This window comes from Dermochelys coriacea, chromosome 6 (genome assembly GCF_009764565.3).
Source record: "Dermochelys coriacea isolate rDerCor1 chromosome 6, rDerCor1.pri.v4, whole genome shotgun sequence".
Lineage (NCBI taxonomy): Eukaryota > Metazoa > Chordata > Testudines > Dermochelyidae > Dermochelys > Dermochelys coriacea.
The window spans coordinates 1940974-1954306 of record NC_050073.1 but is presented as its reverse complement, the minus strand read 5'-3'; the positions used below and the strand labels follow the sequence as shown (position 1 = coordinate 1954306).

The following is a 13333-nucleotide window of genomic DNA, read 5'->3' as shown; positions in this document are numbered from 1 at the left end:
TCTGAAAAACGGGGCCTATCTCTCCCTCTCTGTGTGTTTGTGCAGTGCTTGGCACAAAGGGGCCCTGATCAGAGCACTCTGTAGGTGCTCTGGGGCTGGAGCTCCCATGGGGAAAAAGCCGCAGCCAAGCTCCCCACTGTTTGGCGGCGTGCTGGGAGGAAGCGGGAGGGGCGGGAATGTGGCATGCTTAGGGGAAGAGGCCTGGTTGGGTGGGGATTTGGAGAAGGACTTGGAATAGGGCCAGGGAGGGGGCAAGGACTTTGGGGAAGGGGTGGGAGGGGGCAGGGCAGAGGCGGGTCCGGGGGCAGAGGGGGGTCGAGCACCCACCAGTGGGAGCAGAAGTCGGTGCCTATGGCCCTGATCACGGGTGGGGTCTGTGCAGCATCTGGCACAATGGGGCCACCGCTAGCAATCAGCACCAGGCACAACCAGGAGGAGCCTGCTCTCAGCTGAGTTCTGTGCAGCACCTGGCACGGTGGGGGCCCAATCTCAGCTGGGGTCTCTAGCTAGGACAGTAATATACCTAGTAAAAAAAATAAATTCCGTCTCCACTGCCCCCAGACCTTGGGGACTATTTCCCCCACATCACTTTGCTCATGACCCTGCTCAGAGGCATATCTGGGGCCAGGGGACTGGCTGGCTCAGAGAGGTGGGGAATGGGACAAAGGGCCTTTCCCCTCCAGGGGGCGCGGGGTCCGACCCTGCCCCCGGGCTGGGGACTGGCTGGCTCAAGATGGGCAGGGAACGGGACCCAGGGCCTCTTATGGCCCGGCGTATCCCACTGCTGCCACCACGCGGCGCGCCGCAGCCCACAGCTCGCCCCCTGCTGCCGCGAACGCGTTCGAACGAGACGGCTCCACCTCCTGGGCTTCTCAGCCAGGAAGGAAGAGGGGACAGGCGAGCAAAGGGACCTTCCCGTTCCCAGCTCCACGAGCCCCCACCCCCCGCCCCGCCGCAGCCCCTGGGCTCGGCGGCGGGCTCCCTGGGCCCCAGGGGGCGGATCGGGCTCCCCTGGGGTGGGGAAAATCGTTCCCCCCTCCCCGCTCCCCCGCGCTGGTGAGTCGGGGCCTCCTGGGAACCAGGGAGGGAACTGAGCCTAGCAGGGTCCCCCCGCCGCCCAGCCCGCTCTGGGGGGCGCACGGGGAAGCGGGTGGTGCAGGGTCCCCCCCCAGCCCAGCCAGCTCTGAGGGTGCACGGGGAGCGGGGGAGATTGTGCATCTGAGCCCACTGGCTGCAACGTGGGATTTTCCTGGGCGTGAACTGGTGGGGAATGCACTAGGATAGGGGTTCCCACACCTCTGGTTTTGGTGGCCAGCGAGGACAATTTGTCCTAAAATACTGAATTCGCTTTCAGAGAACCAAATACATCTGCCCGTAGCCACGTCCAGACCATTACAATTGAGCTAGGTAGGGGTGGGGTGGGTTTTTTTTGCAGACTCAATAATAAAAATAACGTCCAGTTGTCTCTCTTCTTTACTGGATCTAAGCCAGTGGTTCTCAAACTTTTGTACTGGTGACCCCTTTCACATAGGAAGCCTCTGAGTGCGACCCCCCCCCTAAATTAAAAACACTTTTTTATATATTTAACACCATTATAAATGCTGGAGGCGAAGTGGGGTTTGGGGTGGAGGCTGACAGCTCGCGACCCCCCCATGTAATAACCTTGCAACCCCCTGAGGGGTCCCGACCCCCAGTTTGAAAACCCCTGATTTAAACAGAATAGAAACGCAAATCAGGTGCTTTGCATGTTGTCTTTTGCTTGTTGTTTCTTTTGCTTTTTGGATTGTGTGTGTTTTTTTTTTAAATTTGCTAGCTAGTAAGTCTGCGGCTGTGAAAAGTGATAGTTGTGTGTTTCTTAATATCACTTTGCACAGCACCGGACTTGCTAGCTAGCTGGGAGGCAGTGAAAAGGGATATTAACAAAACGTACAAATAATCACCTTTCACAGCAGACTTTCTCAGTCCTGGCAAGCTGGAGGACAAATTAAGCCTTGGAAGGGAGGCCAGGGGTGATGGGGTGGGTGGGCGAGGGGCCGGGGTGGGCAGTGGGGACCGGTGGTGATGGGGTGGATGGGCGAGGGGCCGGGGTGGGCAGTGGGGACTGGGGGTGATGGGCTGGATGGGCGAGGGGAGGGGTGGGCAGTGGGGACCGGGAGTGGTGAGCCCGAAGCCCCAGACTGAAGCTGGAAGCCTGAACCCCACTGCCCCAGGAAGGTGGGGAACTCACTCCAGCTGTCTGCTCCTCCGGCATTTGTGGCTCCAGAGGAGGGGGCCCCAATACATACTGGAGGCCCCAGGGGTGGGGCTGCTGCTGTCCTCCCCCCGCCCCCCAATCACCACCCTGGAGGCTGTGGCTGCAAGAAAAGCTCCTGGTGGCCGCAGGCGGTTGCATTTGAGAAACGCTGCACTCGGACGCCCTTCGGTGTAAATGTCTATAGCGGAGATTGCACTGTAGGGCCGAGCTAGGTGGAGGTGGAGCCCACGACTGGGGTGGCAAGGGGCTTGCCCCTGGGTTCTGCCTCCCACCCCAGAAACACTCAGCCCTGCAGTGCCTGTTTGATTGAGCCCTCTTTGTTCTGGCTCTGTGCTCACGGGTGCTTTTGGTCCTCAGGTCAGCATTGGCCTATGGATGACCCCTGGAGCCATGGAGCCCGTCCTGCAGTGCTGGGAGGCGGTGAGCGTCAAGGTGGAGGGAGAAAAGCCCAGTGCCACTGGGGAAGCCCAGCAGGGGGTGCTGGCTCTGAGCCCCTACCCCGGGGCTGCATGCCCACTGGGCTGGGCTCTGAAAGAGGAGCCGGAGTTCCAGCAGGAAATGGGTAAGAAACTGGGGATGTGGTGGTGGGGGTCTCCCCAGCAGGGGGTGGTTTTCTATAGGTGGAGGTCTCTAGAGCAACCCCCAGTGCTCAGATTGGATTTTGGGGCAGGACTGGTCAGGGACATGGATTCTGGGTACCCCCTTTGCTTCTCTGCCCCAGTTCAGAAAGCCCGTCTGGGTTCCTTTTCTCTGTTCCAGTAGGTGATGGTGAAAGTCTGGGATGGGATCCGGCGCAGAAAGATCTGGAGAAGGCTGAACTGCACCAGCTCTTATCGATAGTGGATGTCCCCCAAGTAGAGCTGGGTGAGGAGCTGTCTGGAGGACCTGAAGGAACCGTTCCCCAAGTGGATCTGCTTAGGACGGTCTCTGGAGGGTCTGAAAGAGACATTCCCCAACTGGATCTTTGTGAGATGTTCTCTGGAGGATCCGAAGGAGATGTTCCCCATATCAATCTGTGTGGGATACCCTCAAGAGGCTCTGCAGGGGAGGTTCCCCAGGTGGATTTTCATGGAATGCCCTCAGGAGGATCCGAAGGGGACGTTCCCCAAGCGGATCTGCGGGGGACGTTCTCTGGAGGGTGGGAAGAGGTGGACATGCAGCAGCGGGGGGACCCTCCAGGGAGGAGCCAGGAGAAGCCAGCCCAGCATGGCAGCCTCCCTGCACCGGCCCCGGAGAAACCTTACAAGTGCTCTGTGTGCGATAAAAGCTTTGGGCAGAGCTCCCACCTCATCCAGCACCAGGTGTCACACACGGGCGAAAAGCCTTACAAATGTCCCGAGTGTGGCAAAGGCTTCACTTGGAGCTCAGCGCTGGCCCAGCACCGGCGCATCCACCGCGGCGAGAGACCTTTTGTCTGCCCAGACTGCGGCAAAAGCTTCAGCCAGAGCTCCAACCTGAACACCCACCAGCGCACCCACACGGGCGAGAAGCCGTTCGTCTGCCCAGATTGTGGGCGTAGCTTCAGCCAGAACTCCAACCTGGCAGCCCACCGGCGCACCCACACCGGCGAGCGCCACTACCGCTGCTACGACTGTGGGCGGGGCTTCTTGGAGCGGGCGGCGCTGGCCGAGCACCAGCAGGGCCATGCTGGGCATCGGCCCTACACCTGCGGGCACTGTGGCAAAGCCTTCGGGCAGAGTGCCAAGCTGGCCCAGCATCAGCGCATCCACACCGGCGAGCGGCCCTTCCGGTGCGAAGAGTGCGGCAAAGGCTTCAATGACGGCTCCTACCTGGTCAAGCACCGGCGGGTCCACACCGGCGAAAAGCGCTACCGCTGCCCAGTGTGTGGCAAAACCTTCAGCCAGACCTCCAACCTCATCACCCACCAGACCACCCATACTGGAGAAAAGCCTTTCCGATGTGGGGACTGCGGGCGTAGCTTCATCCGCCAGGCTCACCTGGCTGCCCATCGGCGCACTCACACGGGCGAGCGGCCGTACCAGTGCACCCAGTGCGGGAGGTGCTTCTCCCAGCGCTCCACCTATGCCCAGCACTGGCGCACCCACACCGGCGAGCGGCCTTACCGCTGCCCCGACTGCGGCCGGGGATTCAGCCAGAACTCCAACCTGGCGGCTCACCGGCGCATCCACACCGGCGAACGTCCCTACCAGTGTGGCCAGTGCGGCCGGTGTTTCGTCCAGAGCTCTGCCTTCACCCAGCACCAGAAGACCCACAAGAAGAGGCGGGACTAGGGAGGGATGTGGGGGACTGGCCTGCAGGAAGTCGCTCCCTCTGGGGCAGCTCTGGCTCACAGGAAGCTGTACTGCTAAGCGGGTCTTGCTCACAGGAAGTCGCCCCACTGGGACACTGTCTGGCTTATAGGAAGTCGATCCATTTAGCGAGCTTCACTCCTAGGAAGTTGTCCCATTGGGTAGGGCATCACTGGCAGGAAGTCACCCCCTCTAGCATGGTTCTTGCCCACAGGAAGTTGAACCTCTGAGGTGGGATCACTTTCAGGAAGTCACCCCTTCATCCAGGTCTCTCTAACAAGAAGTTGCCCCTCCGTAGGGTGGTCTTGCTCACAGGAAATCACATATCCCCTTTGTATCTTGCTCACAGGAAGTCACCTCCTGTAGGGTTAGTCTGTGGTTAACTTGCCATATTATGTTATGCCATGTTTCGGATGAGATCCACGAAAATGCCTCTTTATGTTAACGAGGTCTCAGGTCTAATGAACCTCTTTAGTGGGGAATGTGGACTTTCTTCTAGAACAGCATAGATGGAGATTGTGTGTGTTCTTGTTCCCCTCTCATGGCTGGTCCACAAAATAGGATACAAGCCTATTACAGATGCTGGTGGATGAAGTTAACTTGTTTATTTTGTGAAGTAAAGGGTCGTGCTTTTATCACTGGAAGACCCAATGTTCGAACCCCGCTGATGACCCAAAATGGTCATTCTACAGTTGTGCCATATTAATGTGCTCATTGGCTGTGAGAGTGTCCTTCCTCAGCTTCAGAGGAATGAAATCCCTTTGAACAGACAAAGATGCCATTGGTGGGTTCTTCCACTGGTCACACCGCAACTCCATGGTGATCCGTCTTCAGGTCTTGTCTAGCCACTCTTCTCGTCTTTGACTCTGTGGTTGGCTGGAGGACTGGACCTTATAGCCTCACCAATACTATAAGAAATAGTTAGTTTCTAGATACTGTAAAGAGAAACTTAACTAAGAGGAGAAATTAGGGTCATGGTTGATATTACAAAGGGCTAATGAATGATCTGTGCATGTTATAAGGATGTTACTGACATGAGCAGCACATGCTATAGATGGTTATAAGCCACGGTTATTGGCCTATCAGGACTGTATAACGATCAATGAGCTATCGATCTAAACAGAGATCTGATTGTTTATTAATAAATGGAACCTTTATTATAAAGGGAAAACCGAGTGATTTTTATTTAGACTCCTTAAAACTGGTGAATTTTGAAGTATAAAGCCCTATATGAGTCAAAGACCTGACACATCGATGGGAGAAAAACATTTGATGAAAATGTAGGAATTGGAGCTAGTTGAAATATGGGATTTTAGGGTGAGGAAAATGTTTGATTTCTCCAGTGGAATATGAATACTGAATAACTTCAGCTGAAAATGGAAATATTTCAATATGGAAATGCTGCTGCAGTGTCTCGTGGGAGATCTCACCCTGCTTTCCATAGGGGGTGGGGTCCAGGGCAGCCGAGTAGTGTCCGCTATTGGGTGGGGCCTCTGCTTTGGGCCAGTTGCCCCATAACTGGCCCCTAAGGCCTTATCTAGATTGAGGTGTGTAGGGGTTTTCTACAGGGGCTTTCTGTCATGTCTTATAAACCCCACTTAGTGCCGAGTGTGGATGGGGTCCAATCCCTTCAAACATGTCAGGGGCGTGGCCTAACCCTAGGGGGAGGGGCCTGCCCAACTGCCATAACAGACCCTTTGGAAGGTTCCATTCTCACTGAGAAGGATATCTGGCCAACTGCCACTTTTGGAAGGTTCCATTGTCAGTGGGAGGGGGAGCTGGCCAACTGCCCTAACTGACACTTTGGAAAGTTCCATTTTCACAGGGGTGGGGGAAGATAGTGGTGTCCTGATGCAAATCCCCACTACTGGCACTTCGATAAAAAAAAATCCCCCTTTTAGTAAAAAGAACAAAAACATTAAAAGGCCCTAATTTTTCAGAGATGGAGAAATGAAAATGAAACGGGTCAAATTTGAATCTTTGGCATTTTACCCCTGCTCCCCCTCATCAGTGAAATAGTTCATCCCTTCAGCTGGGAGACTCTCTGCCCCTGGAAGGAACCATTACACTCTCGGGAGGGGGAGGTTAAAATTTCTGAGGAGGCCAGATTGTATATTTTTTTTTTCCTGTCAGGAAATTAAAAATAAAAATCCATCTCATTACAGGCCCCTTTTTAATCTGGGAAGGGAGTTTAATCCCTTGAGATTGGGGATAATTTCCCATCCCCCCCCACGAGAATGGTACCTCCCAAGCCCAGAATGACAGTTGGTACTGGAGGGAGGAAGGGGGTCAATACAGCTCTAAGGGGGGTGGAGTGTGATTCTGGATTTACACCGGGTCCCTGAGATCAAAATCCAGCCCTTATTCTCTTGCACCAGTGGAGTCACTCTGGATTCACACCAGGGTCACTGAGATCAGAATCCAGCCCTCACTCCACCGGCGTCAGTGGGATCACTTCTGATTCAGACCGGGGTCACTGAGATCAGCATCCAATCCTCACTCCACTGATGTATATTTTCCTTAAAGCCCGCAGCTCCTGGAGTCACGTGAAATTGGCTTCCATTTGGAAAATAAATGTTTAGGTCTCATGGATGTGGGGAAAAGGTTCAAAACATGACCCAAGTGTTACCCTAAATGTAGCCAAATGAAAAGCACCCTCCTGATTTTTAAGCCAATCTTGTGATTTTGTGAGGCCCCACTTGTGAGTTTTGTCTCTTGCGATGAAATGTCATTTTTGGGGGGGGTGGGGGCATAGCATTTCAATACGAAACATCTTGGTTTTCCCCTTTCCAAAGGATGTTTTCTGTTTACGACATTTACAAATTATAACTCAATCTAATAAAAATGTCAACACTGGAATGCAACATTTAGATTGCAGAGCAAGGGAACGTTTTCAATTGACCTGGAGAGATTTTATTTTCCAAAGATGGATGGATAGATAGGTGGGTGGGGATAAGTAGACAGACACATAGATGGGGGCTACATATGTGGATGTAGGGATAGATACAGTATAGTGTATGGGGATAGATAGACTAGATTAGATAGATGGGGTGTATGCGGATAGGTAGATAGAGGGGGTATATGGGGATAGATAGCTCAAGGGGGTGTATGCAGATAGATAAATTAGATGAGAGCGGTGTATGGAGATAGATTAGATGTGTAGGGGGTAGATAGAAGGTTGTATATATGAGGCTGGATGGATAGATGAAGTGAGCTGTAGCTCACGAAAGCTTATGCTCAAACAAATTTGTTAGTCTCTAAGGTGCCACAAGTCCTCCTTTTCTTTTTTGCAAATACAGACTAACACGGCTGCTACTCTGAAACCAGACAAATAACTGCATAAAGAGATGGATGTATAGATAAAAGATGCATATGGGGATAGATAGACAGGGTGTGTGTATGGGAATGGAGAAATAGATATATAGATAGAAAGTGCGTGTGGGGATGGAGGGGTGTGTATATGAGGAAGGATAGCTGGACATATATAGAGATAAAGGTGTGTAAAGGGATGGATGGATAGATAAGGGATGCATATTGGGATAGATGGGGGTGCACAAGGGGATCGAGAGATAGATATATAGACGGTGAGTGTGGGGATGGATAGACATACAGGGGTGCATATGGGGAACTAGGGATGGATGGATAGATAGGCATATCAACAATTTTTTTACATTCATAACTGACGCAGCGAGCTCAGAGGTGCTGGGGCTCTGACCTGCTGAGCCCAGGGGTGCTGGGGCTGTGAACTGCTGGGCCCAGGGGCGCCGGGGCTCTGACCTGCCGGGCTCAGGGGCGCCGGGGCTCTGACCTGCCGGGCTCAGGGGCGCCGGGGCTCTGACCTGCCGGGCTCAGGGGTGCCGGGGCTCTGACCTGCCGGGCTCAGGGGCGCCGGGGCTCTGACCTGCCGGGCCCAGGGGTGCCGGGGCTCTGACCTGCCGGGCCCAGGGGTGCCGGGGCTCTGACCTGCCGGGCCCAGGGGCGCCGGGGCTCTGACCTGCCGGGCCCAGGGGCGCCGGGGCTCTGACCTGCCGGGCCCAGGGGTGCCGGGGCTCTGACCTGCCGGCCCAGGGGTGCCGGGGCTCTGACCTGCCGGGCCCAGGGGCGCCGGGGCTCTGACCTGCCGGGCTCAGGGGCGCCGGGGCTCTGACCTGCCGGGCCCAGGGGCGCCGGGGCTCTGACCTGCCGGGCCCAGGGGCGCCGGGGCTCTGACCTGCCGGCCCAGGGGTGCCGGGGCTCTGACCTGCCGGGCCCAGGGGCGCCGGGGCTCTGACCTGCCGGGCTCAGGGGCGCCGGGGCTCTGACCTGCCGGGCCCAGGGGCGCCGGGGCTCTGACCTGCCGGGCCCAGGGGCGCCGGGGCTCTGACCTGCCGGCCCAGGGGTGCCGGGGCTCTGACCTGCCGGGCCCAGGGGTGCCGGGGCTCTGACCTGCCGGGCCCAGGGGTGCCGGGGGTCTGACCTGCCGGCCCAGGGGCGCCGGGGCTCTGACCTGCCGGCCCAGGGGTGCCGGGGCTCTGACCTGCCGGGCCCAGGGGTGCCGGGGCTCTGACCTGCCGGGCCCAGGGGTGCCGGGGGTCTGACCTGCCGGCCCAGGGGTGCCGGGGCTCAGCCCTGGCACACAGGAAGCCCTGGCCGGCTGGTTAGCGCGCTCACTACGTGTCTCCTTTGCATCCACATGAACTAGCCTGGCACCTCTGCCCAGATGTTGCGCGGGGAGCCAGGGCAGCCTGCGGGGCGGGGGCTCTGGGACCCGGCTGCCCCCAGCTCTGCGAAGAGTTAAACGGATAGAGGCGCCGAGTCCTCCAGCTGGCTAGATCATTGCAGGGCTGGGAGCCCCATGCAGGGGGGACTTTAATAACAAAGGCAACTTCCTGTTCCCAGCCTGCTCGGCTGTGCAAATCGCCCAGCCGCTGGGGCGGGGGCAGGGGGGGGGCCCAGTCCCCAGCGCCGAAATCCCCCTCCAAAGGGGGGGGATTGCAAAGGGAGCCGGGGTGAGTTGGGGGCGGCCGGGATCTGCGGGGCGGTGGCCAGAGGGGAGGGAGCGAAAGAACAGCAGAGAGGCAGGAAATTGCAGCCTGTAGGAAGTGGCCGAAGGGGGATCAGCTGGGAGGGGGGGGTGCAGCCGGCTCTGGGGGTGCATGGGGAGTCTGTGCCGCTGCCCCCCCCAGCCAGCTCTGGGGGTGCACAGGGGAGTCTGTGCAGCTGAGCCCAGCAGGGTCCGTCCCCCCAGCCAGCTCTGGGGGTGCACGGGGGGGGGGGTCTGTGCAGCTGAGCCCAGCAGGGTCCCTCCCCCTAGCCAGCTCTGGGGGTGCACGGGTGGGGTCTGTGCAGCTGAGCCCAGCAGGGTCCCTCCCCCTAACCAGCTCTGGGGGTGCACGGGGGGGTCTGTGCAGCTGCCCCCCCAGCCAGCTCTGGGGATGCACAGGGGGGTCTGTGCAGCTGGCCCCCCCAGCCAACTGTGGGGCTGAACAGTCACCCCAACTCAATCAGGGCCAATGCTGGGAGGTTCCTGGTGTCGTCCGCCACTAGATGTTGCACTGGACATGATGGGCCTTTCTGCCCCTATTCACACCATCAGTGTGTCCTCTCTGCCCACCTGCCCCTCGGGGCATGACTCCCCGTCCCCCTCCATCTACTGCTCTTTCTCCCCTGCCCCCCCATTCTTTTCATCCAGCTATAACTCCCCCCAGTACGCACAACCCATTTGCAGGGAGCCCCTCCCGCTCTGGCTCCCTGCCCCCTGGATGTTTGGTGCTGCCCAGCCAGGGGAAATCAGGGGCCCTGACCTGGGGTGCGTCTCTCCTTGCAGGTGCGGGGGGCTGCAATGGAGGAGTGGGCTCTGCTGGATGAGAGGCAGAGGGAGCTCTACCGGGACGTCATGCAGGAGAACTATGGGGACGCCATTTCACTGGGTGAGGGGCGGCATCGGCACCCCAGGGCCGCAGGCAGAGAGACTGTGACCCCACGTCCTTCTTTTCGTGACCTGATGCAACTGCTCGGCCGTCTTCTCCCGCCCTGCTCCCCTCACAGTGCCCCTGAGCTCTCCCCCTGCTCCCCCCATGGTGCCCCTGGGCTCCTGCCCTGCTCCCCCCGCAATGTCCCTGGGCTCCCCATTGCCCCTGGGCTCCCGCCCTGCTCCCCCCTTCCCACAATGCCTCTGGGCTCCCCCCGTTTCCCATTCTGTCCCTGGGCTCCCCCCACTCTCCCCTTCCCACAGTGCCCCTAGGGTCCCACCCTGCTCTTCCCACAGGGCCCCTTGGCTCCCCCTTGCCACAATGCATCTGGGTCTCCCTTTTCTCACAGTTCCCTGCCCACCTGCTCCTCCCACAATGCCCTTGGGATCCTGCCCCACTCCTCCCACAATGCCCACGGGACCGCCTTTGATCACCCCGATCCCTTTCAGAGCGGCACGGGAAACTCTGGGAGGCCTCTCCCCAGAAGGCATTGCTGCTGATGTGACTGAGCGTGGCAGTGACGCACCTCCCCGCGGACACGTGCAGACACCGTGCACGAACACGCCAACGCATGCTCACTACGGGCCAGATAACTCTCCAACGAAGTACAGTCAACATCTATCTGGCTCCAGCACCGTAGCATCTGGGCATCTCACACTCTCTAGCGCGTTTAATCTCACAACACCACTGTGAGGCAGGGCTTTTAGCCCCCTTGTACAGATGGGGAAACCGAGGCACGGAGCAGCTAAATGACTTGCCCATGATCATCTAGGAAATGTGTGGCAGAGCAGGGAATTGAGCCCAGGTTTTCTGGCTAGCCCCCTATAACCACGGGGCCACCCTTCCTCTCTGCCTGATAACACCTTTGGGGCTGGAGCTGGCAGAAATGACTGGAGTGACGGATTTATTGGAAAATGGCCGTATTTAAAAAAAAAAATCATGAAATATTTGGTTTTCTTCAAAAAACGCCAATTTGTTCGGGGGTTTTTCTGACAGAAGTGGGAAATGAACAATGGAGGTGTTTTTTGCAGTTTCCCATTGCTGGCGACGGAAGAACAAGGGGGGAAAATGTCATCAATGAACAATTTTCAGCATAGAAAAATGTCACAGATTTTCTTTTAATACTAGTGCGTTTTTTAAGTCGGAAATGAAAATGGGGAAAAAAAACATTTAAAAAACAAACAATTCTCAACTCAGAAAAAGTTCATGGAAAAAAAATTAGTTTTTTTTATTCTGCTATTATCAAAAAGTGGCAAATGATTTTTTTCCCTAACTTTTCTTTTTTTCTATTTATTCCCCTTTTTGTGCAGCAAAATGGGAGGGGATGAGGGAAAAACCCCAAAGTATGAAGAAGTGAACATTTTACAATTGCATGCAGTATTGTAGCTGGGTCAAAGAAGACCTGAAGAAGAGCCCTGTGTGGCTTTGAGCATGTCTCTCTCACCAACAGAAGCAGATCCAATAAAAGATACCATCTCATTTTACAATTGGAAATGTTAATGGAAATTGAAAACACATCTTTTTTGTTTAAAACAAAACTGAAAACATTTAAATGGTGTCAGGTTTTCAAGTTTCCTGTCCAACTCCTTTGTCTGTGGAAAACTGAAAAAGGTGGAAAAAAAGGAAAAGTTTAGCAAATGAACATTTTCAAACCCAAAAAGGTTCACGGAAAATGTATGGGTTGAAAAAAAGCGCTTTTTAAAAAACAAAAAGTGGAAAATGAAAAGATTGCACTGTTTTTCAAGTTTCTTTTCTCCATTTCTTCCCCCTTTGCTGTAGCAAAACAAATGAAAGGGAAAATCCCTCAAATTTTAAAAAAACAACATGTTCAAAATTGATTAATTTTTTAAAAATTTGGTGGGGTTTTTTTGTGATTAAATTAGAAAATGGCATGGGTTTTCTAGTTTCCTCCCCCATCCTCCTCTTCCTCCCCTTTTAGCTGTAGTAAAATAAGAGGGGAAATGGGAAAATACCAAAGAATCATCATGGAAAATTTTAGGTTTAAAAAAAAATAGCCCTCCTTTTTTTAAAACGAAACTAAATGGGGTTGTTTTTTCAATTTCCATTTTTCTTTCCTTCCCTCACCCTTTTACTGTAGAAAAATTAAAAAATGGGGAAAAACAAATTAAAAAAATCCTCAAAAATAAACATTTTCAAAAACATTATTTGGGGTTTTATTTAAAATAATCTTTTTGTAATGAAATAGGAAAAAAGAAAATGGAATTTTTTTTAAGTTTCCTTTCCCCTCATTTCTTCCCCTTTTTATATAACAAAGGGGGAGTGGGGTGCCCAAATATTTATTCATTCATATTCTATTCAGCTCTGTTACAATTAATGTATAACAAAACTCAGAAAAATCCATTTTCCCTTTATTGTTTTGGCTTTGTATAATATAATATAATTATAATTAATTAATAGGAAGGATTCAGGTTCTATCATTAAATGTTGGTAAATGTTGATTTTCCCCTACACACAAATCAACAAAAAATATTTCCATTGATAATAATCGAAATTTACAAATAGGCAAAGTAAGACTTCACAGGCAAAATCCAGACTTTTGAATGAGTGGCTGTTTACTTTGGATATTTTGACATATGACATTGACAATTTATGTTTAGCAAACATAAAGCTTTAACTTTTTGAGTTACAGCATCTACTGTCTGACTTCCCTCACCCAATCATTCCCCATAACTGTGAAAACTGGGGGGGGGGAATGCTTTAAACCCCTTTTGCACAGTTGTGAAAATTGCAATTGATAAAAATCTAAAAAAAGTTTAAAAATAAACATTGACATTGTCAAAATCATAAAAAAAAATTCTCCCAAGCCATATTATATTATATTTTATATTTATTTTATA

General features: G+C 54.0%; 1 protein-coding gene across 1 annotated transcript in view; it reads left to right on the top strand.

Annotated features, from left to right (window-relative positions):
- The first annotated feature begins 808 nt into the window (after positions 1-808).
- The window catches only part of LOC119856829, a 58278-nt gene continuing 45753 nt past the window's right edge, over positions 809-13333 (top strand). Inside the window, exons 1-5 of the mRNA XM_043516072.1 lie at positions 809-1056; positions 2612-2816; positions 3014-4504; positions 9403-9512; positions 10331-10433. Of these exons, the coding sequence (XP_043372007.1) occupies positions 2630-2816; positions 3014-4504; positions 9403-9512; positions 10331-10433 (1891 nt within the window). The 5' untranslated portion in view covers positions 809-1056; positions 2612-2629. The remainder of the gene's footprint in view (positions 1057-2611; positions 2817-3013; positions 4505-9402; positions 9513-10330; positions 10434-13333) is intronic.